At 43.9% G+C, this 24,237-nt stretch overlaps 1 protein-coding gene across 7 annotated transcripts; it reads left to right on the forward strand.

Annotated features, from left to right (window-relative positions):
* Positions 1-1,470: 1,470 nt before the first annotated feature.
* On the forward strand, positions 1,471-22,582 carry LOC144510490 (uncharacterized). Of its 7 annotated transcripts, none has more exons than XM_078239950.1 (5): positions 1,471-1,663; positions 11,327-11,418; positions 11,950-12,107; positions 13,990-15,640; positions 21,198-21,946. In XM_078239950.1, exons 4-5 carry the CDS (start codon positions 14,100-14,102, stop codon positions 21,280-21,282), a joined length of 1,626 nt encoding a protein of 541 aa, XP_078096076.1. In that variant the 5' UTR covers positions 1,471-1,663; positions 11,327-11,418; positions 11,950-12,107; positions 13,990-14,099; the 3' UTR covers positions 21,283-21,946. The 7 variants fall into 7 exon arrangements, with proteins under 7 accessions (XP_078096076.1, XP_078096072.1, XP_078096079.1 ...); XM_078239951.1 differs by lacking the exon at positions 1,471-1,663 and adding an exon at positions 10,880-10,907 and having other exon boundaries at positions 21,198-21,947; XM_078239946.1 differs by lacking the exon at positions 11,950-12,107 and having other exon boundaries at positions 21,198-22,023.
* Positions 22,583-24,237: the final 1,655 nt, after the last annotated feature.

A 24,237-nucleotide genomic window follows, 5' to 3' on the forward strand; every position in this document is an offset into this window, starting at 1 on the left:
CCAAAATCTGCCATATGGAGTTTAGTGTGGATAAGTGTGAGGTCATGCATTTTGGTCGGAAAAATGGGAAGGGAACTTATTATCTAAATGGGGAGAGACTTTGGGGTGCTCCAGTGCAGAGGGATCTCGGTGTTCTCGTTCACGAGTCACAGAAAACTAGCATTCTGGTGCAGCAGATAATAAAGAAAGTGGATGGAATGTTGGCATTTATTGCTAAAGGAATAGAATATCAAGGCAAGTATTGTTGCAACTATACAAGGCATTGGTGAGAACGCATCTGGAGTATTGTGCACAGTTTTGATCCCCTTATTTGAGAAAATGTGTAGTGTCATTGGAGGCAGTTCAGAGGAGGTTTGCTAGATTGATTCCAGAGATGACCGGTTTGTTGTAAGAAATGAGATTGAAGTTTAGGCCTATACTCTATGGAATTTAGAAGACTGAGCAGAGATCAAATTGAGGTATACAAGATGATAAAAAGTATGGATAGACATGGAGCGGATGCTTCTTCTTGTGGGGCACTCTAGGATGAGAGGTCATAGTCCTAGGATAATGGTAGCAAAATTAAAACAGAGTTGAGGAGAAACTATTTCTCCCAAAGGGTTGTGAACCTGTGGAATTCGCTACCCCAAAGTCTGGTGTATTTCAGGAGGAGTTAGACAGATTTTTCATTGGTAATCGGTTGAAGGGTTATGGGGAGAAGGCAGGAAAATGGGGATGAGGAGCTTATCAGCCATTATTGAATGGTGGAGCAGACTCGATGGGCCGAATGGCCTAATTCTGCTCCTATATCTTATGAATTTATGATTAAGCTGGAAACTCAGGGACAAGTCCCACTTTAAAAGTAATGCTCAGCAGCTGAAAGTGGAAAGGGATTCACTCAGTCATCCTATTTACTGACAAAACATCACAATCACACCAGACAGAGAGCATTCAGATACTTCATGCATGCAAAGTGGTTTCTTCAGCTCCCCGCTTCCTAATACTCCAATTTCAAAAGTTCAAATGATTTGATCTATAGTCAGTGCATTCTTATTGTCAATACACTGCTTAAATGTACCGTGTCAGCAGAAAAAATAGTCACTTGCTCTTGACATCATTTGAGACTCCGGTATTTTATATTACACTGTAGAGGTTTGTTCTGCTGTCAATTACACCCAGGAGATAATTAAGGTGCCTGTGCACTTTCATTGCTGCATTAGTTATTTTGATAACTTTATATTTCGATCTCATGGTTGCAAAACATGTACGACAACAGCATCGTTCAATGGTAGATATCTTCCCCAGCATTCCCAGTCAATCAGAATGTTAAAAGCAAATTACTGCGAATGCTGGAATCTGAAATCAAGGGAGAAAATGCTGGAAAGTCTCAGCATGTCCGGCAGAATGTTCCCTATTCTCACAGCGAGCTTCGGCACATGCGCACCGGGGTCTCTGAGAAGGGGCATGCGCAGAATGTGTTCCGATTGACGCATGTGCAGTGCGGATTCCTCTGCTGCAAGAAGCAGAGCGTTTCGGTTCCGAAACTGGAGTTAAACAGGCGATTGTTGAAGGGTAATGGAGGCGGCGGAGTGGATGGGGAAGCTTCGTAAACACACAGTAGAGGCCGCAAAACCAAAATCAGATCAAAACCTGACAGGGTCAATCGATTCATCAGAAGCTGAATGTAAGTGTGTCTGTGGAAAAAAGATTCAAATCTGACTAGAAATAGGGAAGAGCAACAGGGAAGGATTTGAAAATGAGGATTTTCATTTAAAAATGAATTGTTTAACCGGGAGTCTGCGTCAGTCAGTAAGGACAAGGGTGATGGGTGACTAAATCACTCGGTGCAGAGGACAGGGATTCAGACAAACTCAAGATGATCATAGGTTGAATGTGCGAAACTTGCTGACTTAGACTCAGCCATTTTAAAAAGGTCTTGGTCCTGTTTTTAATTTTTAAAATATCCATCAGGATATCAATATGTGTTTTCTAAGTAATTTTCAGTGGAAAGTCTCAGACCCCTCACGAATAGAAACCTATTCTTGGAGATGACACATATGTGTGTTTGGAAGGTCATTTTAGAGTGAGACCCAGGATAATGCTCTGGGGACCCAGGTTCTAATCCCACCAAGGCAGATTGTGGAGTTTCAATTTAATTAAAGTATGAAATTGAAAGTCTAAGGATGAGCAAGAAACCATTGTGAATTGTCATAACCACCCATCTGGTTTACTAATGCAGCTTAGGGAAAAACCGTCCTCACCTGGTCTGGCAGACATGTGACTCCAGATCTACAGCAATGTGGTTGACTCTTAAATGCCTTTTGAAATGGCAGAATAAACCACTTAGTTGTATCGAACTCCAACCAAGTCAATAAAAGGTGTGAAAAAGGGCGGATGAATAGGCACCGGAAATGACAATGGCCAAATCAGCCAATCGACCCTGCAAAGTTAATAAATAAACATTTCGCCATGGTTGTGAACAGTCTCATTCAGCCTCAGACAGTTGCCAGGGAGTGAACGTAAGAACTCGGAGCAGGAGTAGACCATCTGGCCCCTCAAGCCTGCACTACCATTCAATAAAATCATGGCTGATCATTTTGTGGACTCAGCTCCACTTACCCATCCGCTCATCATAACCCTTAATTCCTCTACTGTTCAAAAATGTATCTATCTTTGCCTTAAAAACATTCAATGAGGTAGCCTCAACTGCTTCCACAGATTCACAACCCTCTGGCTGAAGAAGTTCCTCCTCAACTCAGTCCTAAAACTGCTCCACCTTATTTTGAGGCCATGCCCCCTAGTTCTAGTTTCACCTGCCATTGGAAACAACGTCCCTGCTTCTATCTTATCTATTTCCTTCATAATCTATATTTTTCAAAGTAGAATCCCTACAGTGCAGAAGGAGGTCATTCGGCCCATGGCATCTGCACCACCCACAATACCACCCAGGCCCTATCCCCTTAACCCCATGCAATTGCCCTAGCTAGTCCCCTTGACACTAAGGGGCAACTTAGCATGGCCAATCAACCTAACCTGCACATCTTTGGACTGTGGGAGGAAACCGGAGCACCCGGAGGAAACCCACGCAGACACGGGAAGAATGTGCAAACTCCACACAGACAGTGACCCAACCAGGGCCCCTGGCGCTGTGAGGCAGCAGTGCTAACCACTGTGTCGCCTCGCATTTGCCCCTAAGATCTCCCCTCATTCTTCTGAATTCCAATGAGTACAGTCCCAATCTACTCAGTCTCTCCTCATAAGCCAACCCTCTCAATTCCCGGAATCAACCTAGTGAATCTCCTCCGCACCCCCTCCAGTGCCAGTATATCCTTTCTCAAGTAAGGAGACCAAAACTGTATACAGTACTCCAGATGTGGCCTCATCAGCACCTTATACAGCTGTAATTTAACCTCACTGTTTTTAAACTCCATCCCTCTTGCAATGAAGGACAAAATTCCATTTGCCTTCCTAATTACCTGCTGCATCTGCAAACCAACTTTTTGTGATTCATGCACAAGGACACCCAGGTCCCTCTGCACAGTAGCATGCTGCAATTTTTTACCATTTAAGTAATAGTCTATTTTGCTGCCACTCATCTTAGTGTCATCTGCAAATTTTGACACATTACACTTGGTCCCCAACTCCAAATCATCTATATAAGTTATAAACAATTGCGATCCAAACACGGATCCCTGAGGCACACCACTAGTCACTGATCGCCAACCAGAAAAACATCCATTTACCCCCTCTCTTTGCTTTCTGTTAGTTAACCAATCCTCTATCCGTGCTAATACATTACCCCTAACACCGTGCATCTTTATCTTATGCAGCAGCCTTTGGTGTGGCACCTTGTCATTAGCCATCTGGAAATCTAGATACACCACATCCACAGGTTCCCCATTGTCCACTGTGCACCTGATATTCTCAAAGAATTCCACCAAATTAGTCAAACATGACCTGCCCTTCATGAACCAATGCTGTGTCTTTCCAATGGGACAATTTATATCCAGATGTCTCGCTATTTCTTCCTTGATGATAGTTTCAAGCACTTCCCCTACTACAGAAGTTAAGCTAATCAGCCTATAGTTACTTGCCTTGGGATGGAGTGGGATGGAGTCAGTGTCCATGGGGTGGAATTTTTAGCGTGGACTGAAGACAATGGCTTCATGTTTCTCATTAACTGGAGGAAATTTCTCTTAATCCAGGACTGGATCTCAGTCCAGTCAGGATACTGTGTGACTTTGAGGTGATGATGTTCACATACACATGCAAACCTGGTCTTTCTCGATGATGGAGGTTGAGGGTTTTGGAGATTCTTTCTGGTTGCAGATACATAAAATTGCTCTCCGTCATCTCTTCTCCTCCCAGCTCCCTTGAAATGAAAAGTATTAGAGTCATAAGTCAATTTACATAAACACTGCAATGAAGTTACTGTGAAAACCCCCTAGTCGCCACACTCTGGCACCTGTTCGGGGACACTGAGGTAGAATTTTAGAATGACCAATGCACCTAACTAGCACATCTTTCAGACTTTGGGAGGAAATTAGAGCACCCGGAGACCCATGCAGACACGGGGCGAACATGCAGACTCTGCACAGACAGTGACCCAAGCCGGGAATCAAAACCGTTCCCTGACCCTGTGAGGCAGCAGGGCTAACCACTGTATGATGCAACTCTTCATCCCACCCACCTGCTCCCTCCTCACATTGAAGCCCAGGTCTTGAATTGGTTGAGACTGGGTCACAGGTTACCTTCCCTGAAGGACATGAGTGAACCAGTTGGGTTTTTACAACAATCTAGCAGTTTTCATGGTCACATTTTTCTAGTGCCGATCCCACAAATGACCATATTCAATCAGCTCAATTTCACAACCTGCCTTTGTGATTTTCATAGAATCCCTACAGTGCAGAAGGAGGCCATTCAGCCAATCGAGTCCACACTGGCCACAATCCCACCCAGGCCTCTTTCCCGTAACCCCACATATTTACCCTGCTAATCCCCTGACACTGGAGTCAATTTAGCATGGCCAATCAACCTAACCCACACATCTTTGGAGTGTGGGAGGAAACCGGAGCACCTAGAGGAAACCCACACAGACACGGGGAGAACATACAAAATCCACACAGACAGTCACCTGATGCCAGAATTGAACCCATGTCCCTGGCACTATGAGGCAGCAGCGATAACCACTGTGCCACCGTGCCGCCCCACAGGTTCTCTCTCATTCACTTTTTTCTGTTTTAAATCAATTTCACAGAATATTAGAAGGGGAGGATTTGAGTCGGGAAACTGAAATCCAACATCGCATCAGGATCTGACAGAGTCACCTAATTTATCGTAATCTGCATATCATCGGATTTTGAATATGGAAGGAAAAAGCACCATTCACAGTGGGGAGAAACCATACATTTGTTCTGTGTGTGGACAAGGATTCAGCCATTCATCAGACTTGTCAGAACATAAATGCAGACACAATGCAAAGAAGCTGTTGGAGCCTGGGGATTGTGGGAAGGGATCCAACTCCCCGTCTGAGCTTGAAACTCATCCGTTCAATCACAGTGAGGAGAAACGGTTCACCTGCTCCGAGTGTGGGAAGGAATTTGGTCGGTTGCCTAATCTGTTGAAGCACAGGTACATTCACACTGGGGAGAGACCATTCACCTGCTCCACATGTGGGAAAGGATTCACTCAGTCATCTAACTTACGATCACACCAGCGAATTCACACTGATGAGAAACCTTTTAAATGCCCAGATTGTGGAAAATGTTTTAAACGTCCTGGGAACCTGATTTCCCATCAACTAGTTCACACTGAGGCGAGACCTTTCAGTTGTCCACACTGTGGGAAGGGTTTTAAGAGTTCTGGGAAACTGATGACCCATCAAATAATTCACAGAGATGAGAGACCTTTCAACTGCTCGCACTGTCAGAAGTGCTTTAAAAGTTCAAGGGAACTGAAGTTCCATCAACGTGTTCACACTGATGAGAGACCTTTTAAATGTCCCAACTGTGAAAAGTGCTTTAAAACCTCTGGGGATCTGATGTCCCATCAAAATGTTCACTCTAACGAAAGACCTTTTAAATGCCCAGATTGTGGGAGGTGTTTCAAACGTTCCAGTGAGCTGAGGTCCCATCAACGACTTCACACTGACAACAGATCTTTGAAATGCTCAGACTTTGAGAAGTGCTATAAACGTTCCAGTGAGCTGATGTCCCATCAGCGAGTTCACACTGACAAAAGAACTTTGAAATGCTCAGACTGTGGGAAGTGTTTTAAACGTTCCAGTGAGCTGATGTCCCATCAACGGGTTCACACTGATGAGAGACCTTTCACGTGCTCTCACTGTGGGACTGGGTTCAAGCATTCAACCAACCTCACTAAGCATCTGCGCAGTCACAGCGGAGAGAGACCGTTTACCTGCATCAGATGTGGGAAGGGCTTCACTCAGTCATCCCACTTACTGACACACCAGCGAGTTCATACTGATGAGAGACCTTTTAAATGCCCAGATTGTGAAAAGTGTTTTAAATGTTCCAGTGACCTGATGGCCCATCAACATGTTCACACTGATGAGAGACCTTTTATTTGCTCAGACTGTGGGAGGTGCTATAAATATTGGCAGGGTCTGATGTCCCACCAATGTGTTCATATTGTGGAAGGATTAGATTGATGAGAACATAGGCTGCAGCAGAACTAGCAGAAAGGGTTAAAGCCGCAGCCAGGCTGCAATATTAAAGTTTACTGCAGGAAGAAAAATTGTGAGTAACCATCCTGACCTCCAGATAGAACCAGACAGTTACACACCAGGTGGTGAGTACCAGAGATAGTAATAACAATGGAAATCCAAGGCACTGTTTATCATGACTCGACCATGTCTCGAAAGAATGCATAAAGTCTTTGTCCCCCTAGAAAATCTAATCCAAAACCAAAGACATGGTCGGTGAGGTGATAGTTGTAGCAATTAACAAATTTACATGTCAGAAGGTGTTTATAATGATTTCATATTACATTGAAATAGAAACAACCAATACAGGAGGTAAAGGGGGAAACAGTACAAAATAACATCACCAGGGTAACTGATAGAGCATCTTTATGCGAGATTGCCTAATCAGGAAAAGAGGACCACAGATCCCATCATCATTAATCACAAGTATAGTTCTGTAATGACAAAAACTGAATTAACAGATAATGGCCCAACCTGAAAACTGAACGTACACATTGTAACATAAAATAGTATAAGAATGCTGTTGGATTCCACCTGAGCACAGTCAGAAGAATAGCCTTCAGTTGATTCGCTGAGTGCTCTCCTGTATGTACAGTCCAAGCTTGAATAAACTCCATGTTGAACTCCATATAGTCTCAAAGATTCCACTCGTTTGATCCCTCCAACAACACTGACGAGAAACCAGTCAGGACCTCTCAATTGGGGGCTGGACTCAAGAAATCATCAGACCTGATTAAACAGTGAGGAGAGATCTTTTAAATGCCTAAAATGTGTGAAGCGCTTTACACGTTCTGGCAATCTGATATCCTATCAAATTGTTCACAGTAATAAGAGACCGTTCAGGTGCTCTCACTGTTGCGCTGGTTTCAAACATTCAAACTACCGCACAAAACATCAGCGAGTTCACACTGGGGAGAGACCATTCACCTGCTCTAAATATGGCAAGGGATTCGCTCAGTCATGCAACTTACTGAGGCAGATGTGAGTTCACACTGACGAGAGGCCTTTTAAATGCCCAGACAGTGGGAAGTGATTTTAAAGGATCCGGGAACCTGATGTCCCACCAACATGTTCACACTGAGGAGAGACCTTATAATTGCTCAGACTGTGGAAAGTGTTCACTGGAGTTTAGAAGACCTGCCAAAGACCGCAAGAAACTACAAAAGGTCGTGAATGTAGCCCAATCCATCATAGAAACCAACCTCCCATTCATTGACTCTGTCTACACTTCCTGCTGCCTCAGCAAAACAGGCAGCATAATAAAGGACCCCATGCACCCCGAACATACTCTCTTCCACCTTCTTCCGTCAGAAAAAAAGATACAAAAATCTGAAGTCATGTACCAACCAACTTAAGAACAGCTTCTTCCCTGCTGCCATCAGACTTTTAAATGGACCTACCTCGCATTAAGTTGATCTTTCTCGATACCCCAGCTATGACCAAAACGCTACATTCTGCACCCTCTCGTTTCCTTCTCCATGAAAGGTATGCTTTGTCTGTATAGCGCGCAAGAAACAATACTTTCCACTGGATACTAATACATGTGACAATAATAAATCAAATCAAATCAAAGAGTGAGAGGGGATCTCATAGAAACTTATAAAAGTCTAGCAGGGTTGGACAGAGTAGATTCAGAAAGAATGTTCCCAATGGTGGGGGTGCCTGGAACTATGGGTCATAGTTTCAGGATAAGGATAACCTTTTAGAACTGAGGTGAGGAAACTTTCTTCACCCAGAGGGTGGTGAATGTGTGGAATTAATTACCACAGAATGTAGTTGAGGCCAAAACTTCTGATTTCAAGAATAAATTAGATATGGCTCTTTGGGCTAAAGAGATCAAGGGATATGGGAGGAAGGGAGGATCAGGATATTGCATTCGATGATCAGCCATAATCAAGATGAATGGCAGAGCAGGCTCGGAGGGCCGAATGGCCTATTCCTGCTTCTAGTTTCTGTGTTTCCACATAAAATATCTGGGGAACTGATGACCCATAAACTAGTAACTGTGACCCTACATTATGCTTTCCTTCTCCCCTATGTACTTTATGAATGCTTTGTCTGTGTAGAGCAGGAAACAATAATTTTCATTGTATTCCACACATGTGACAATAATAACTCATGTCAAGATGAGGCAACTTTTCCTCACACTGAGAGATGCATACATTTTAATGTTTGTCCGGTTTCTGACAGGTAGCCTTTAATGAGTCAAGTGAACATGATAACCACCGCAGTTAAGAAACAGATAAAACAGAGAAGTGTTTAGAATTTGATGTGTGTCAGTTGCTTTCACTGATGAATGTCAGCTGTGTGTTGCCTTGTAAGTTTCACAGGAGCCGCAGTGATGAGGTTGGTGGGTTGTCAAACTTGTAAGTTACATGCAAGCAGCTTCTGGGACTATTTCACCTCATTGGTGATTTCATGAAATATAAAACATGTTTCACTCGTCACAGATGTATTTAGGTCAGCTGAAAATTCCAGGATTTTCTGTATCTAATACAGATATCAAGCATCTACAGCATGTGGTTTTTGTTTCACTGTTAAGTTCTTAGAATGTGGAACTTGTTGCAAAAGATTAAAATCCCCCTCTGAGCTGAAAACTGATTGGTAAAATCACATTGTGAATAAGATCACCACCATCACCATCTGACAGAAGAAAGGGATTCACTCAGTCATCCCATTTACTCACACAGTAGCAGAGTCACAGCGGACAGAGACCATTCAGATACATCATGGTTGTGATGGGATTCACACCCCAGCCAGGTGTGACCTGGGATTTTCTCCGTTTTCCCACCTGTAAACACTCCAGCTATAAAGGTTCTGGGGATTTCATCCACGATATGTGCATTCTTACCCACAATACGAGATTTAAATGTGTTTGGGGTAGGAGTCACTTGTTCCCTCCACCTGCTGGAACTCCATTGAGTTCATATCTAACTTTATGGATTTTTCTGTTAGAACATAGAACATAGAACATTACAGCGCAGAACAGGCCCTTCGGCCCAGGATGTTGCACTGACCAGTTAAAAAAAAAAACTGTGACCCTCCAACCTAAACCAATTTCTTTTCGTCCATGAACCTATCTACGGATCTCTTAAACGCCCCCAAACTAGGCGCATTTACTACTGATGCTGGCAGGGCATTCCAATCCCTCACCACCCTCTGGGTAAAGAACCTACCCCTGACATCGGTTCTATAACTACCCCCCCTCAATTTAAAGCCATGCCCCCTCGTGCTGGATTTCTCCATCAGAGGAAAAAGGCTATCACTATCCACCCTATCTAAACCTCTAATCATCTTATATGTTTCAATAAGATCCCCTCTTAGCCGCCGCCTTTCCAGCGAAAACAATCCCAAATCCCTCAGCCTCTCCTCATAGGATCTCCCCTCCATACCAGGCAACATCCTGGTAAACCTCCTCTGCACCCTCTCCAAAGCCTCCACATCCTTCCTGTAATGTGGGGACCAGAACTGCACACAGTACTCCAAGTGCGGCCGCACCAGAGTTGTGTACAGTTGCAACATAACGCTACGACTCCTAAATTCAATCCCCCTACCAATAAACGCCAAGACACCATATGCCTTCTTAACAACCTTATCTACTTGATTCCCAACTTTCAGGGATCTATGCACACATACACCTAGATCCCTCTGCTCCTCCACACTATTCAAAGTCCTCCCGTTAGCCCTATACTCAACACATCTGTTATTCCTACCAAAGTGAATTACCTCACACTTCTCCGCATTAAACTCCATCCGCCACCTCTCGGCCCAACTTTGCAACCTGTCTAAGTCTTCCTGCAAACTACGACACCCTTCCTCACTGTCTACCACACCACCGACTTTGGTGTCATCAGCAAATTTGCTAATCCACCCAACTATACCCTCATCCAGATCATTAATAAATATTACAAACAGCAGTGGCCCCAAAACAGATCCCTGTTGTTAATTACATTAGAATAAAGCTTTGGTTGTAGGACCCCGTACACTTTGGATGCGATATTAATTGATTTAACAGTGTTATTTTGTTTTTTGATGTTTCAATCACAATGGAATCAGTGAACAGCCCAGCATTGGTTACAGTGCGGAATGTCCTCTATCCGTAGCAGAGAAGCTGCTGGCGCAGGCGCAGTGGCGAATTGTGAATTGAACATGCGCATTGCTGTCTCATACTAGAGCATGCGCAGTGTGGGTACTGCTCTTATTGGTAGGCGGTTACTGGGCTCCGAAACCGGAGTGAAATTGTGGATTTTTGGAGGGTAATGGAGACGGCGAAGTGGGTGGGGAGGCTTCCTAAGCACCCAGTCGAGATGGTAAACCCAGAGTAAGAACATCCCGGTCCCTGGATTGCAGTAATTGCGGGACCGCTTTTTCGCCGGCAGACGCCAGTTACCGGCCACCATCTTGATAGGGCAATGGGCAGCATGGCGCTTGCGCGCTGATGCTGTTCCAGACAGCAAAAGAAAAGTTGTGAATTTCTATCCTGGGCTCATGCTAATGATGGCTTTTGGAAAACCCTTTTACGGGGGATTAGAAGGGGAGCATTTACACACACAAAACTCAAATCAAGGGAAATCTTTGTCTCTTAATTTCTATCCTGTATTGATAGTGATGATTTTCTTGCAGGATATTTGAAGATCAGGATTTCAAGGTGGAAATCTCAAACCAAACATCAGATCAAAGACTGACAGAGCCACTCGATTCATCAGAACCTGAATGTAAGTGTGTCTGTGGAAAAAGGTTCAAACAATCTGTGTGACTGGAAATAGGGAAGGGCAATGACAAGGAGGGATTTGAAAAGAAGGATGAGAATTTTAAGTTGAGTTGTTTAACCGCGAGCCTGTGCAGGTCAATAAGGACAGGGGTGATGGGTTCATGAATGGCTCAGTGAAGAGGATATAATTAACAGAGGTGTCATTAATATGGAGAGATGCTGCAATTGTGTTTATGTGACCGGACATAGGGCATTAGGCCTTCTCTTGCACTGTAGGGATTCTATGATTCTAAGTGTGTCTGTGGAAACAGATTCAAACATCTGTGTGACTGGAAATAGGGAACAGCAACACCATGGAGAGATTTGAAAAGAAGGATGTGAATGTTAAATTGAGTTGCTGTTTAACCGGGAGCCTTTGTAGCTTAGTGAGGACAGGGTGATGGGTGAGTGAATGGGACTCAGTGCAAAGGATATAGGCAACAGGGGTGCAAATAATATGGAGTGTTGCTGAAATTGTGTTTCTTTGACTGGACAGTGGAACCTTAAGCTACGACGTGACCCACCTCTATGAACGTGCTATCCGCGTAGCTCTGTATTGCAGATGCGCCGCAGGGACTCCAACCGCCGCTCGAACTCTGAAACCCGGAGCTCAAGTTCTGCAGCTGGCAGCACACGTGGACGTTCAGGACACCGGTAGTGTCTATGACTTTGCATGTATTACAGGAGATGCATTCCACTAGACTGAGCTTACCTGCCATGACTTAAGTTTAATTCTCTTGAATTGATTCAATTCTATTTTGGATTATTTGAATTACATTACTATATGTTGGCCATAACTCCCTTATTCCAGATGCAAGATTTTCACATACTGCTCCTTACATTGAGCACTCAGCAGCCAATCAACTGGGCAGTTTCCTGTGATTGCACAGTTGTCTTTTTTGCCCACTGCTGCCTCACAGCAGCTGAAATAGTCACCAAATAACCATCCTCTTCCCCTGCAGCAGAGCAAGACCATTTTCTGAAGGGAGAAAGAGTTATAGAAAGAGAGGGGGGGGAGGTGCCGGAGGTAGGAGGCTCAGGTGTGGAATATTATACATATTATGTAGTGAATTCCTACTTTGATCCAAATTCCCAAATATGTTCTTTCCAACTGTGTCTCACTCACTTTGACCTGATAGAGGTGTACAAGATGTTGAGAGGTATAGATCGGGTGGATTCTGGGAGGCTTTTTCCCAGGGCTGAAATGGCTGCTACGAGAGGACACAGGTTTAAGGTGCTGGGGAGTAGGTACAGAGGAGATGTCAGGGGTAAGTTTTTCACTCAGAGGGTGGTGCGTGAGTGGAATCGGCTGCCATCAGTGGTGGTGGAGGCAAACTCGATAGGGTCTTTCAAGAGACTTCTGGATGAGTACATGGGACTTAATAGGATTGAGGGTTATAGGTAAGCCTATATATAAGCCTAGGTAGGTAGGGACATGACCGGTGCAACTTGGAAGGGCCTGTTTGTGCTGTATTTTTTCTATGTTCTATGTTAAGATGAGGTCGCTCACCGCTGGTGTCCCACTTACTGATGCAGATTAATGCCTGGAAGTTCAGCTTGGGGTAAAATATGACACTGAATTTGTGAACAGCCTAAGAGAGTTGCCAGGGAGATGGGTGGAGTCAGAGTCTTGGGAGTAGAGTTTGTAGTGGGGACTGAAAACAATGGCTTTTGTCTTCTCATTATTCAAATGGAGCAAATTTCTGTTCATCAAGAATTGAATGTCAGACAATTCAGGATGGTATGTGACTTGGAATGGAACCTGGAGCTGATTGTGCTCACATGCACCTGCTACCCTGCTCCTTCTTGGTGGTGGAGGTTGAGGATTTGGGAGATTCTGTAAGAAATCTGCTCAAGTTGTACATGTATAATCATAGAAATCCTACAGTACAGAAAGAGGCCATTCAGCCCATCGAGTCTGCGCCAACCACAATCCCACCCAGGCCCTACCCCCATATCCCTACATATTTTACCCGTTAATCCCTCTAATCTACACATCCCAGGACACTAAGGGGCAATTTTAGCATGGCCAATCAACCTAACCCGCACATCTTTGGACTGTGGGAGGAAACTGGAGCACCTGGAGGAAACCCACGCAGACACGAGGAGAATGTGCAAACTTCACACAGACAGTGACCCAAGCCGGGAATCGAACCCAGGTCCCTGGAGCTGTGAAGCAGCAGTGCTAACCACTGTGCCACCATGCCGCCCTAATATTCCCTACCTAATATTCCACACCTGATCCTCCTACCTCCGATGCCTCCCCCTTTCTCTTTTTATCTCTCTCTTTCTGTCTCTCTCATCCCATAGAGGCTAGAGTCATGTATAGGCCTACACTGGGTGGCAGGTTCCTTCGCTAAAACACATTAATAAACTAGTTAGATTTTTACAACAATCCAGCAGCTTTCATGGTCACTTTTTCCCAGTGCCGGCCCCACAAATTACCAGATTCATTCAGCTCAATTTCACAACCTGCCTTTGTGTTTTTGTGGGTTCTCTCTCACTCCCTTCTTTCTGGTTTAAATCAATTTCACAGGGTATCAGAAGAGAAGGATTTGTAGTCGGGAAACTGAAACCAAAACATCACATCAGGATCTGACAGATTCACCCTATTGATCGTAACCTGAATATCATTGGATTTTGAACATGGAAGGAAAAAGCACTGTTCTCAGTGGGGAGAAACCATACGTATGTTCTTTGTGTGGACAAAGCTTCAACCAATCATCTGACCTGTCAGAACATGAATGCAGTCACAATAGGAAGAAGCCGTGGGAATGTAAAGATTGTGGGAAGGGATGCAAATCTCCATCAGAGCTGGAAATTCATCTGCGCAGTCACACTGGGGAGAGACCGTTTACCTGCTCTGAGTGTGGGAAGGGATTCACTCAGTTATCCAACCTGGTAGCACACCAGCAAGGCCACACTGAAGAGAGACCGTTCATCTGTTCTGAGTGTGGGAAAGGATTCACTCGGTCATCTTACCTGCTGATACACCAGCGAGTTCACACTGGGGAGTGGCCGTACGCCTGCTCCACGTGTGGGAAAGGATTCTCTCGGTTGTCAGACTGTTCGATGCACGAGCGAATTCACACCGGGGAGAGACCATTCACCTGCTCCACATGTGGGAAAGGATTTGCTGTGTTTTCCACCCTAGTGATACACCAGCGCACACACACTGGGGAGAGGCCGTTCATCTGCTCCGTGTGTGGGAAGGGATTCAGTCAGTCCTCCGCCCGACTGGCACACCAGCGAGTTCACACTGGGGAGAGACCTTTCAAGTGCCCGGACTGCAAGAAATGCTTTAAAAGTTCCCGAGATCTCCTGTTCCATCAACGTGTTCACTCTGACGAGAGACCGTTCAGGTGCTCTCATTGTGGGACTGGGTTCAAGAGATCTTATCAACTCACTGCACACCAGCGCGTTCACACTGGGGAGAAACCGTTCACCTGCTCCAAGTGTGGGAAGGGATTCAGTCGATCATCAGATCTGCTGAGACACCAGCGAGTTCACACTGGGGAGAGACCTTTTAAATGCTCAGACTGCCGGAAATGCTATAAAAGTTGCAGAGATCTCCTGTACCATCAACGTGTTCACAGTGATGAGAGACCATATAGGTGCTCTCACTGTGGATCTGGGTTCAAACATTTGTCTCAACTCACTGCGCACCAACGAGTTCACACTGGGAAGATGCCACACACCCACTCCAAGTCTGGGAAGGGACTCATGCAATCATCTGACCTGCTGACACACCAGCAAGTTCACACTGGGCAGAGACTGTTCACCTGCTCAGAGTGTGGAAAGGGATTCTCTACCTCCTCAAGCCTACAGATACACCAGCGAATTCACACTGGGGAGAGACCTTTCAAATGCCCGGACTGCGGGAAGTGCTTTAAAAGCTCCAGTGAATGTCTGTCCCATCAACGTATTCACACTGAAGAGAGACCGTTCAGATGCTCTTACTGCGGGACTGGGTTCAAGCAATCATCTACTCTCACTGTACATCAACGCACTCACACTGGGGAGAGACCATATATCTGCTCCAAATGTGGGATGGGATTCACTCAGTCATCCGCCCTAGCGAACCACCACCAGCGAGTTCACACTGGGGAGAGACCGTTCATTCCACCCAAATTTGGGAAGGGATTCACTACTTCATCCATCCAGCAGACTCACCAGCAACTTCACAAGTAAGTACAGTGATTGGGTGATAATGGTACATCCAGAACTGAACCATGTTTTCTGGGGTTTATTTCTATTGATGGTAATAATCCAGCGCAGTTTTTGGAGTTAGAATTCTGGGTAAAAGCTAAATCAGTCAGCTTTGTTTGAGGGTTTTGAATACCCCCATCCTTATGTGGGAGGCTGGGGATAGTCCAGTTTCAAGGTAACAAAGGAACAGATGAGTTTCAGCAGCAGATGAGCTAAGGCAGGAGTGAAGTTAGACAAAGTTACTGAGATGGAAATAGGCACTCTTAGTGATATGTAGGCAGAACCTCAGCTTGGCGTGAAATCTGACACCAAGATTGTGAGCAGTCTGGTTCAGCCTTAAAGCTGTAAGATAGATGGATGGTATTGATGATTAGGGAGTGGAGTTTGTAGCGGGGACTGAAGACAATGACTTCAGTCTTGCCAATATTTAATTGGAAGAAATTTCTATTGATCCAATACTGGATGTCTGACAAGCCAGGACAGTGTGTGACTTGGGAGGTGACGGTGTTCACATACACCTGATACCCTGGTCATTCTAGGTGATGGAGTTCTATCAATGTTCTTGTCCAGTTAGAGATCAATAAGATCCCACTCTTCATCCTTGCCTCTCATCTCCCTCTGTTTCCTCCCAGAGATATTGGATGGTTGTAGAGGGTGGGTTTAAACTAGCCTGTCAGAGGTTGGGAACCTGAAGGGTGGCCGAAATTGGAAGGAAGTTGGTTACAAGAAGTGATAATGGGACTAGAAGGCAGGAGAAGCAAAGCAACAAGTATGTGTGGATTGTTGAATGGTGTCAAAAAGACAAAGGTAAGGAGCTCTACCTGAATGCACGCAGCATTCATAATAAGGTAGATGATCTAAAGACACAAATAGAGGTATAACATAATTCTCAGTTCAGAAACATGGCTGCATGATGTCCAAGACTGGGGTTGAATATTCAAGGATGTTGGAGGTTTAGGAAGGACAGACAAGAAGGGAAAGGAGGTGGAGTTCCGCTGATAACAAAGGATGGGATCAGTGTAGTAGTAAGGGAGGATCTTAGATCGTAAGAACAATGTGTGGAATCTGTTTGGATGAAGCTAAGAAACAGCAAAGGGCAGTGGACATTGGTTAGAGTTGTTTATTGGGCACCGACGAGTAATGGTAATGTGGGACATAGGATTAATCAAGAGATGAGAGAAGTATTTTCCATGGACAATACTATGATCATGGGTGACTTCAATCTGCACATAGATTAGTTAAACCAAGTTAGCACTCATGCTGAGGGAGACAAGTTTCTGGAGCGAGTTAGGGATGAGTTTCTAAAGCAGTTTGCTGAGGAGCCAACTAAAGGACAGACTATTCCAGATCTCGTAATGAAAAAGGGCTCATTAATAATCCAGTTGTAACAGAATCCTTAGGGATAAGTGATCATGATAGAATTTTACATTATGTTTGAAAATGAGGAAATTCAATCTGAAGCTAGGGTGTTAAAGTTGAATAAAAGAAATTGTGAAGACATGAGGGACAAATTGGTTGAGGTGGTTTGGAGAAATACATTAAAAGGAACGACTATGCATAGGCAATGGATAGCACACATTACCTATCCATTCCTTCAGAGTGCAAACCCATCCCTCCCCCCCAAAAAAGCAGTCAACAATGGCTGACAAAGGAAGTTAAGGATTATATAAGATTAAAATAAACAAATTATAAATTTGCCAGAAATACGAGTAAACCTGAGGGTTCGAGGTTTTTAGAAAAAAGCAAAGGAAGGCCAAGAAACAGATAAAGAAAGGGAGAACAGAATGCAAATGCAACCTAGCAAAAAACATAAACACAGACTGTAGAAGTTTCTATAGGGATGTAAAAGGGCAGCATTTGAATAAGCCAAATGCAGGTCCATTACTGGCAGAGAATTCAGAATGGGGAATAGAGAAATGGCAGAAAAACTAAATGATTACTTTGTATGTGTTTTCACTAAGGAATAGACAGCAAATTTCCCAGCTGTAAAGACTAAAGGGACTAGGGAGAATGTGGAGTTGAAGGAAATTAGTAGAAGTAAGAAGGTTGTATTGGAGAAATCAATGGGACTGAAAGCTGAAAAGTCTCCGGGTCCTGATATTCTACATCACAAAGTGTTGAAAGAGGTCGCTATTAGAGATAGTTGATGCATCGATGATCATCTTCCAAAATTCTATCGATTCTGGAATGTTTCCTGAACATTGGAAGGTAGCAAATGTCATACCACTATTTAACAGTGGAGGGAGAGAGAAAACAGAACTACAGATCTGTTGGCCTTACACCAGTGGCAGGGAAAATGCTGGAATCTGTCATAAAAAATACGATGAATAGATACCTGGACAATCATGATCTGATTGGGCATCGTCAGCATAGGTTTACAAATGGGAAATTATGTTTGACAAACATAGAACATTACAGCGCAGTACAGGCCCTTCGGCCCTCGATGTTGCGCCGACCTGTGAAACCAATCTAAAGCCCATCTAACCTACACTATTCCAATATCATCCATATGTTTATACAATGACCCTTTAAATGCCCTTAATTTTGACGAGTCCACTACTGTTGTAGGCAGGGCATTTCACGCCCCTCCTACTCTTTGAGTAAAGAACGTACCTCTGACATCTGTCCTATATCTATCACCCCTCAATTTAAAGCTATGTCCCCTCGTGCTAGCCATCACCATCCAAGGAAAAAGGCTTACACTGTCCACCCTATCTAATCCTCTGATCATCTTGATTGCCTCTATTAAGTCACCTCTTAACCTTCTTCTCTCTAACGAAAACAGCCTCAAGTCACTCAGCCTTTCCTCATAAGACCTTCCCACCATACCAGGCAACATCCTGGTAACTCTCCTCTGCACCCTTTCCAATGCTTCCACATCCTTCCTATAATGCGGCGACCAGAACTGTACGCAATACTCCAAGTGCGGCCGCACCAGAGTTTTGTACAACTGCAACATGACCTCATGGCTCCGAAACTCAATCCCTCTACCAATAAAAGCTAACACACTGTACGCCTTCTTAACAACCCTGTCAACCTGGGTGCCATCTTTCAGGGATGTATGCACATGGACACCGAGATCTCTCTGCTGATCCACACTACCAAATATCTTACCATTAGCCCAGTACTCTGTATCCTTGTTACTCCTTCCAAAGTGAATCACCTCACACTTTTCCGCATTAAACTCCCATTTGCCGCCTCTCAGCCCAGCTCTACAGCTTATCTATGTCCCTCTGTAACCTGCAACATCCTTCTGCGCTGTCCACACCTCCACTGACTTTACTGTCATCCACAAATTTACTAACCCAGCCTTCTACGCCCTCATCCAGGTCATTTATAAAAATGACAAGCAAGTGGCCCCAAAACAGTGGTACACCACTAGTAACTGAGCTCCAGGATGAACATTTCCCATCAACCACCACCCTCTGTCTTCTTACAGCTCACCAATTTCTGATCCAAACCGCAAAATCACCCTCAATCCCATGCCTCCGTATTTTCTGCAATAGCCTACCGTGGGGAACCTTATCAAACACTTTACTGAAATCCATATACACCACATCAACTGCTTTACCCTCATCCACCTCTTTGGTCACCTTCTCAAAGAACTCAATAAGGTTTGTGAGGCACGACCTACCTTTCACAAAACCGTATTGACTATCCCTAATCAAATTGTTCCTTTCTAGATGATTATAAATCCTATCTCTTATAATCCTTTCCAAAACTTTTCCCACAACAGAAGTAAGGCTCACTGGTCTCTACTCCCCTTCTTGAACAAGGGGACAACATTTGCTATCCTCCAGTCTTCTGGCACTATTCCTGTAGACAATGACGACATAAAGATCAAAGCCAAAGGCTCTGCAATCTCCTCCCTGTCTTCCCAGAGAATCCTAGGATAAATCCCATCCGGCCCAGGGGACTTATCTATTTTCACACTTTCCAGAATTGCTAACACCTCCTCCATATGAACCTCAATCCCGTCTAGTCTAACAGCCTGTATCTTAGTATTCTCTTCGACAACATTGTCTTTTTCCTGTGTGAATACTGACGAAAAATATTCATTTAGCGCCTCTCCTATCTCTTCGGACTCCACGCACAACTTCCCACTACATGTTGCAGTTTTTTTGAAGATGTTACTAATAAAATTGATAAAGAAGAGTCAATGGGTATAGTATACTTGGACCTGAAGAAGGCTCTTGACAAAGTTCCCCAAAGGAGGTTGATTAGCAAAATGAAAACACATGGGATAGGAGATGACGCACAATGACTGAGAATTGATTAACAGGTAAAAAACAGAGAGTAGGAATAAATGGATCATTCTCACGTTGGCAGGCTGTGACTAGTGAGGCACCACAAGGATCAGTACTTGGGCTCCAGCTATTCACAATATATATCAATGATTTGGATGTGGGGACCAAATGTAATATTTGTGGATGATACAGAGCCAGGCAGGAATGTGTGCTGTGAGGAAGATGTAAAGTGGCTACAGGACGTCTTAGACAGACTCAGTGAGTGGGCAAGAACATGGCAGATGGAATATAATGTGGAAAAAATGTGAAGTAATCTATTTTGGTAGAAGGAATAGATGTGCAAAGTATTTCCTAAATGGTAAGAAATTAGAAAGTGTAGATGTACAAAGGACCTGGGTGTCTTTGTCCATAAGTTACTGAAGGCTAACATGCAGATGTAGCAATATATTAGGAAGGTTAATGGAATGTTAGCCTTTATCACAAGAGAATTTGAGAACAGGAGTAGTGAGGTCTTGTTTCAATTGTACAGGAGCTTGGTTAGACCACACCTGGAACACTGTGTGAAGTTTTGGTCCCTTTCCTCAGAAAGGACATTATTGCCATAGAGGGACTACAATAAACGTTCACCAGACTTGTTCCGGGGTGAAACTGTCCTACAAAGAGAGATTAGTCAAACTAAGCCTGTATTCTCTACAGTTTTGATGAATAAAAGGCAATCTCATTGATAGTTACAAAATAGTTAAAGGAAATGACAAGGTAGATGTAGATAAGATGTTTCCCCTGGGTGAGGAGGCTCGAACCAGGAGAACAATTTCAAAATAAGGGGGAAGCCACTTAGGAACAAGATAAGAAGAAATGTCTTTACCCGGGAGGGATTGTGAACCTTTGGAATTCTGTACCCCCGAGGGCTATGGAAGCTCAGTCACTGAGTATGTTTAAAGCAGTGATTCACAGATTTCTGATTAACAACATAAAGGGTTATGGGGATAGTGTGTGTAAAAGGCATTGAAGCATCCAATCAGCCATGATCGTATTAAATCGTGGAACAGGCTCGACAAGCTGAATGGCCTACTCCTGTTCCTATGTTGAAACCAGATGACAGATCCCCTGAAGGAAAAAAGTGACTGAGTTGTTTTTTATGACAATCAAGAAATTTTCCTGGTGACTTTATCCTAATGCAGATCCCACAAATTACCAGATTCATTCAGCTCAATTTCACAACCTGCCTCTGTGTGTTTTTGTAGATTCTCTCTCACTCTTTTTTTTCTGTTTTAAATCAATTTCACAGGGTGTCAGAAGGGGACAATCTGCAGTCAGAAAGCTCAGACCTATCATCACCTCAGGATCTGCTGGGGTTTCTTAATTTATTGTAACCTAAATATCATCAGAATTTGAACTTGGAAGGATAAAGCATCGTTCACAGTGGGGAGAAACCGTCCGTGTGCTCTGTGCATGGTCAAAGCTTCAGCCAGTCACCTGGCCTGTCAAACTACAAATGTCGTCACACTGAGGAGAAAGTGTGGGATAAGGATTCAATTACCCAGCTCAGCTGGAAATTCGTTGGCGGAGTCACACTGGGGAGAGGCAATTCACTTGATCTGAGTGTGGGAAGGGGTTCACTCAGTTATCCACACTGCTGACAACCAGCGAGTTCACACTGGGGGGAGACCGTTCTCCTGCTCTGTGTGTATGAAGGGATTTGATGATTCATTCAACCCACTGAAACACCAGTGAATTCACACTGGAGAGGCTGTTCATCTAAACTATGTTAGAAGCAACTGACTGAGTCATCCCACCTGCTGAAACACCAGCGAGTTCACAAGTTACTGAATGTTAATTGTTTCCAAATCACTAACTTTAGTGTGGCAGCCATTGTGTAACTTGAATCAATGTTATTTAGTATTGTAAACTAACATGTTCACAAGCCATTTTGAACTTATCGAGAAGACATTTTAAAAACTAAACCAATTACTGCATTATCAGAAACCAGCCACATTAATCAAATAAAGAGCCTGAATTGTCAGACAATTAAAATGTGAGCATTTAATCATTTGGTGCATAAGTAAGATTGGTAATATAACTTGTAACACAATATCTGTGTTATATTGATATATAACATCTTTCGTGTTGTATGATTACACATAATTAAGTATACTGGTCATAAATCAAGGGAATTGCCAGTCTGGACAGATACGCTGCAGCCCTGGAACCTTTATAACCTTGACAAGCTACATTCAGTTGGATAATGAATAAACCTTTATTCGAGCTGCCTGATCTTTCAGTAAGATTCTGCATTAAAATAGCAGGAGATGCCAGCAGGTGTCAGGAACCAAGTATAAATCGGCAGACAGTTACATTACCAAATTATTCTTCGACACTTTGGCAAACTCAAAATAAGAGTTAGAGTTTAAGAAACAGCATTGTTTCAAGGTAAAGACGACATGTGTCATAAGCTAAAACTAATGGGGTTCTTATCTCACTCAAGCCAAATTAGAGACTAATTCGCTATTTCCAACATCTTGGTTAAGGAGGGCTTGCATTTTTGAAATATAAAATAAAGGTTTCAAGAAGCTGTTTTTGTTAACATGTTATCCACATTTTAGGATTATCACTCCACCCCTTCAGCCTGTTCTACTGAGGGAGTTGTCAAAAGTCTGTAAAATTGTTAAAGTTAAGCTTTGTCCTCCTACTGTTAATTACTGGGATGGCACAGTGGTTAGCACTGCTGCCTCACAGCGCCAGGGATTCAGGTTCAATTCCGGCCTCGGGTCACTGGCTGTGTGGAGTTTGCACATTCTCCCCGTGTCTGCGTGGGTTTCCTCCGGGTGCTCCAGTTTCATCTCACACTCCAAAGATGTGTGGGTTAGAACAAAGAACAATACAGCACAGGAACAGGCCCTTCGGCCCTCCAAGCCCGCGCCGCTCCCTGGTCCAAACTAGACCATTCTTTTGTATCCCTCCATTCCCACTCCGTTCATGTGGCTATCTAGATAAGTCTTAAACGTTCCCAGTGTGCCCGCCTCCACCACCTTGCCCGGCAGCGCATTCCAGGCCCCCACCACCCTCTGAATAAAATACGTCCTTCTGATATCCGTGTTAAACCTCCCCCCCGTTTCACCTTGAACCTATGACCCCTCGTGAACGTCACCACCGACCTGGGAAAAAGCTTCCCACCGTTCAGCCTATCTATGCCTTTCATAACTTTATACACCTCTATTAGGTCACCCCTCATCCTCTGTTTTTCCAGTGAGAACAACCCCAGTTTACCCAATCTCTCCTCATAACTAAGCCCTTCCATACCAGGCAACATCCTGGTAAACCTCCCCTGCACTCTCTCTAAAGCCTCCACGTCCTTCCGGTAGTGTGGCGACCAGAACTGGACGCAGTATTCCAAATGCGGCCGAACCAACGTTCTATACAACCGCAACATCAGACCCCAACTTTTATACTCTATGCCCCGTCCTATAAAGGCAAGCATGCCATATGCCTTCTTCACTACCTTCTCCACCTGTGACGTCACCTTCAAGGATCTGTGGACTTGTACACCCAGGTCCCTCTGCGTATCTACGCCCTTTATGGTTCTGCCATTTATCGTATGGCTCCCCCGTACGTTAATTCTACCAAAATGCATCACTTCGCATTTATCTGGATTGAACTCCATCTGCCATTTCTTTGCCCAAATTTCCAGCCTATCTATGATTGGCCATGCTAAATTGACCCTAGTGTCAGGGGGATTAACAGGGTAAATATGTGGGGTTATGGGAATAGGGCCTGGGTGGGATTGTAGTCGGTGCGGACTCGGATCAGCCAAATAGAATCCCTACAGTGCAGAAGGAGTCCATGAATCTGTACTGTTAATTTGATAGTTTGCTTTTGACCTTCTGATTTGTTACCATTCTACATTCAATGGTTTAATATCTCTTTTAAATTCAGCATCTGAAGTGTTCATTCGTGCCGGATGGTTAAATCTTGTTAAATCTGAATTGATTTACAATTGGGGATTTATTACAAGCAACCTGTATCCCACAATTCAACAGACTCTGTAACAGGTTGTACAGCAAGGGGAATTAGATTGTATATCGACTGGGAAAATGATGACATTCTTGATCAGAATAATCTTTTAAATATCCCATGTGAAATACATTTCACAAATACATTTTATTTTTAAATTGTATATTCTCAAGTGCAACTCTTCCTGTCACTGTGTCAGAAAAACTGTTAATTTTCACACACAATGCATGGACATTGCAGAATGTTTCAACGATGATGTTCTGAACTCAAGAGTTTTCAAAATGAATTGGACAATTTCTTGAAAAGGAAGAAAACTC

The sequence above is a fragment of the Mustelus asterias genome, chromosome 23, assembly GCF_964213995.1.
Source record: "Mustelus asterias chromosome 23, sMusAst1.hap1.1, whole genome shotgun sequence".
In the NCBI taxonomy this organism is placed as follows: domain Eukaryota; kingdom Metazoa; phylum Chordata; class Chondrichthyes; order Carcharhiniformes; family Triakidae; genus Mustelus; species Mustelus asterias.

What these genes read in the sequence shown, in the direction of transcription:
- LOC144510490 (XM_078239946.1), top strand. Translation starts at nt 14,100, where the DNA reads ATGGAAGGAAAAAGCACTGTTCTCAGTGGGGAGAAACCATACGTATGT. An exon ending in ACTCACCAGCAACTTCACAA is followed by an intron (nt 15,641 to 21,197) that starts GTAAGTACAGTG and finishes TCAATTTCACAG; the next exon opens with GGTGTCAGAAGGGGACAATC.